The sequence below is a fragment of the Otolemur garnettii genome, unplaced genomic scaffold (genome assembly GCF_000181295.1).
Source record: "Otolemur garnettii isolate 467f Iridium unplaced genomic scaffold, OtoGar3 scaffold00005, whole genome shotgun sequence".
NCBI lineage: Eukaryota > Metazoa > Chordata > Mammalia > Primates > Galagidae > Otolemur > Otolemur garnettii.
This window is the reverse complement of record NW_003852400.1, coordinates 24,469,341-24,474,127: the sequence shown is the minus strand read 5'-3', so window position 1 is coordinate 24,474,127 and position 4,787 is coordinate 24,469,341. Positions and strand designations below refer to the sequence as shown.

The following is a 4,787-nucleotide window of genomic DNA, read 5'->3' as shown; positions in this document are numbered from 1 at the left end:
ACCATGCCAAAAAATTTTTACTAAAAAACTCTGCAAACATATGTATTCCTTGACTGTATAAATTTAAGATTAAAATTACAAAATTGTATATATAATGCTTTTACTTTTTGATAATCACAAGGTTAGCCTTTCACTGTGAATAAACAATAACTCAGGGGATGGGGGCACTCAGAAAAAAAATCATACATGTATCAAAGCATAAATGATGAAATGTTCAGAGTGGCAATGTATTTTAACAATAACTTTGTTGGAATTCTACATCTATCATTATTGTCAGGGCATACTTATCTGATAAAGCTAAAGAAAACCCAGCAGACTAATGTTTGAACAAGAATAGCACTTTAAAAATTTATATATAAAAAAATTTCAGCAAAATTCCAGAAGTCTGTCCATTTTAGAGCCGTTCTTCTTTCATGTTTAGTCCCAAAAAATCAAACTCCATCCAACAAGTACTGATACTCCAATAATGTCAGAGTTTTTCACTTGTCACTAGTGCCCATGCACCATATACTGCATTCAGAACATCCAAAAATACAGTAATGTTTCATTAACATCAGGCATTCTCAAAGCTCAAATAATAAATTTTAAAAACCAATGACAGTTTAAAAGGAGGGGGTTCTGAATTTTATACATTTTGTTAATCTTTATTCTTACAGAGACTAAAACTTTGGTTTTGTAGACTCAGGAATGCTAAATTGCCTATTGGGTTTAGTAGCTTCCCGCATCAGCTCCTGCAACTGTCCAATCTGTTCATCACGAAAGTCATTAAGTTTTTCTTCTGCGAGGGAGATGCCAAAACATGCTTTCTCAGGTGAATTTTGTCTGTTTTCATTAGTTTGTTGCCATAACACTGCTGCATACATCTAGTAAAAAGAAAAGCAAAAGTAAAGGTCACAGATATAAAGTTAAAAAAAAATTTATATTCACTTTAACGCTGGAGAACTTGAATTCTACTTCCAGGGTACCATTCTTCTCTATCACTAAATGTTCTGCATTTGGTCAGGAAGATAGAAACAATAGTGTTGTGTCTTTACTACTCAGTGGTAATTTTATGTACATATTATTTTTAGTATTTCAACAGTTTCAATAAGCTTTTAGCAAAGTTCTTAACCTGAGAATCACTGGGGAATGGAGCGGTCCATGGTTGGCTTCAGGAGCACGCATAAACCACCCAAACCAGATGCAAAGTTCTGTGCACACAAGTATCAAATATTCAGAGGTGGGCCATGGATCTTATAGGCCTAAAAGTAGGTCTCAAAATACATTAAGTTCATTCCTCTGTCTACAGTTTAAAATTTAAGTTTAAAATACACTAGAGCAAAAGAAACATTTTAAGTATGTCTTTGTCAATAAAAACTCTGTATCTTTTTATGTTGTAATTTTGCTCTTATTCATTATGTTCAGCCTAGCATTCCAAATCTCCTGTCTACACAAGTGCCGCTTTTCTAAACAGACTCTTAATCTAAAATCAATTTTTTAATCAGGCAGGAAGTATTTATGAATTTCAATTCATGAAGTTAAAGGCTATATACACACTCTGGGTAACTTAATGAAATGGTTAACTCTGGATAATACTACAATTCAATCTGGTCAATATGTCTAAGTTACTTATAATTGCTAGATCGCCAGCATCACTAAAGCAACTTTAATGTTAATTCCAAACATTCCAAACCTTCACCTGTATTGAATATAATATCTTCTCCATATTTTTACAAAAACACATTTCATATAACAAAATGAAAACATTGCATGTACCCTAAGCTTTATCAATTCTATTTCTAAATATATGACTCAGAGCAGGGTTTCTCAACCTTGGCACTATTAAGATTTTTTGGATAATTTGAGTAATTCTCTGCTGTGAAGTGGGTGGAACTCTGCTCTTGCATTATAGAATGTTTAGCAGCATCTCTGATCTCTACCCACTTGATGCCAGTAGCACCTCTTCCTTTAGTCTTGATAATCAAAAATGTCTCCAACATTGTCCAATTTGTTCCCTAGCAGGCAAAATCACCCGTGGTTGAGAACTACAATCCTACAGAAACTTTCCAACATGTGAACAAGTAGCATGCCAAGAGTATTCACTGGAAGCATTGCTTATTAAAGTAGAAAACTGTAAACAATCTAGCTGTATTTCAGTAGGAGAAAGGACAACTACACTGAAGTTAATTCCAACAATGGAATAAAGAAGAAATACCAAATAAACTAAATGCTTATGTATTTACATGGATGAATCTCAAACAAAATAAAATAAAATCTGAAAAGCAGGCCTTAAAAAGTTACTCATTTGCATAAATGAAAAAGCTGATAATCAAATTCAAATGGAAATTATAAGGGGTCCTGAATAGACAAATCAATCTTGAATAAGAACAACAAAATTGGATCATTTATACCTCCCAATTTCAAAAATGTACCACAAAGCTACCATAATCAAAACAGTGTGGTAGAGTCCATAAATAAACCTTTATATATTAATGATAAATCCAACTGGTTTTTGACAAAACAATATTTAATAGGGGAAAGAATAACCTCTTCATAGAATGGTGCTGAGAAAATCGGATTTTCACATGCCTAAGAGTCAAGTTGGACCCCTACCTTCACCCATATATAAAAATTAACTAGAAATAGATCTAAAAGCTGACATCATAAAATTCCTAGAATAAAACATATGGGTAAGTTTTTACGATTCTTTTAAGATTCTTAACATATGACACCAAAAGCCTGAGTAGTAAAAGAAAAAAAAAGACTTCAGCAAAATGAAAAACTTGAAAAACTTTGAGCTTTAATTTTGATTTTAATAGGCACTATCAAGAAAGTAAAAAGACAAACTACAGACTCAGAAAAAAAATCTGTGACTCATTTATCTGATAGGGGTTTAGTACCCAAACTACATAAAGAAGTACAACTCAACATCAAAAAGACAACTCAATTACAAAATGGGTTTCTCCAAAGAAGACATACAAATTGTCAAGCACATGAAAAAATACTCAATATCATTTGTTACTAGAGAAATAAAAATCAAAACCACAATAAGATACCACTTCACATTCACGAGGTTGGCTATTATAATTTTAAAAACCCAGAAAATAACAAATATTGGCAAGGATGTGAAAAAATTGGAACCCACATACATTAATGGTGAGAATATAAAATGGTATAGGTACTAAAGAAAAGTCTGGCAGTTCCTCAAAAAACTAAACATAGAATTGCCATGTGACCCACTATATGCACACAAGTACTGGGTGGTCATAAAGTTTGTGTGCAATGTATATATCCAAAATAACTAAAAGCAGGGACAGATACTTGTATATGCATATTCACAACAAAAACATTCATGACAGCCAATATGTGGAAACAACCCAAGTGCACATCAACAGATAACAGAAATGTGGTATAGACCTACAATAGAATATTATTCACCCTTAAAAGGAATGAGTTCTCATCCATGCTACAACATGGGTGAACCTTGAAAACATTGTGCTAAATGAAATATGCCGTACACGACAGCACAAATTTTGTATGCCTCCACTTATAAGAAATATCTAGAATAGACAAGTTTATAAAAACAGAAAGTACAATAGACAATGCCAAGGACTGACAGGGAGGTAGATTGAAGTGTTATCATTTAATAGGCATGGAGTTGCTGTTAAAACAGGAGGTATACATGGTGGTAACAAATAGTCACATTATAAATATAGAAAGCCCTGAATTTTGCATTTAAAAATAAGTAGAAGGGTACATGTGAAATTTACTAGGTGTAGAATATAAATGTTTTAACACAATAACTAAGAAAATGCCGTGAAGGCTATGTTGACCAATTTGATGAAAGCATTTCAGATTGTGTGTAAAACTAGCACATTGTACCCCATGATTGCATTAATGTATGCAGCTACGATTTAATTTAAAAAAAAAAAGTAGAATGAGCCAGGTGCAGTGGTTCATGCCTATAATTCTAGCACTTTGGGAGGTAAGGAGGAAGGATCACTTGAAATCCAGACCAGCCTGAGCAAGAGTGAAACTTCCTATTCTACAAAAAACAGAAAAAATTAGCTGGGTGTGGTGGCACAACCCTATAGTCCTAGCTACTCAGGAGGCTGAGGCAGCAGGATTGCTTGTGGGTAGGAGTTTGACGTTGCTGTGAGCTATGATGACACCACTGCATTTCACACTAGCCTGAACAACAGAGTGAGACCTTGTCTCAAAAAAGAAAAAATGGTTAAAATGATAAATTTTATGTTATATATTTGTACCACAAAAAATAAATATACATGTATATGTTCACTTAAAAAAGTATGCAAGGATTTCAACTTTCATTAATGGTGGAGTAGCTATTATCAAAACAATCTTCCTACAGATAACATTATAAACTCTGGATAAAAGATAACAAAATAACAATCCAAAGGTACTAGAGACCAACCACAGTTTAACATAAATTGAAAAGTAGTTGACTTTTTGGAGGGCAGCAGAGAGAACTGGGTTAGAGTCTCATTTTTATAGCTTTTTGTCTGAAGGAAGATCTCAGTTGGTGCTGAGGGGTGCCTAGAATTTGGACAGTAGCCTGCAATGTCACTGACTGAGGAATCAGAAGGCAATATGGGACAAACACAAGTATTGGAAACTGAGATGGGGAAATTCCCAGAAAAAATATATCTTGAGTATAAAAACTGTCACCAACAAACTCCAAAACCCTCGCTCTAAGCCTGCCTTGCACCACCCATGACCTAATAGTCTTTGTCCCATGTACTCGCAAATGTTCCTCTCCTGAAGGACACAAAAAATATGGCCAAAAA

General features: G+C 33.8%; 1 protein-coding gene across 1 annotated transcript in view; it reads right to left on the bottom strand.

Annotated features, from left to right (window-relative positions):
* Positions 1–552: 552 nt before the first annotated feature.
* SDHAF3 (succinate dehydrogenase complex assembly factor 3) overlaps positions 553–4,787 on the bottom strand; it is a 65,475-nt gene continuing 61,240 nt past the window's right edge. Inside the window, exon 2 of the mRNA XM_003782697.3 lies at positions 553–863. Within this exon, the coding sequence (XP_003782745.1) occupies positions 660–863 (204 nt within the window). The 3' untranslated portion in view covers positions 553–659. The remainder of the gene's footprint in view (positions 864–4,787) is intronic.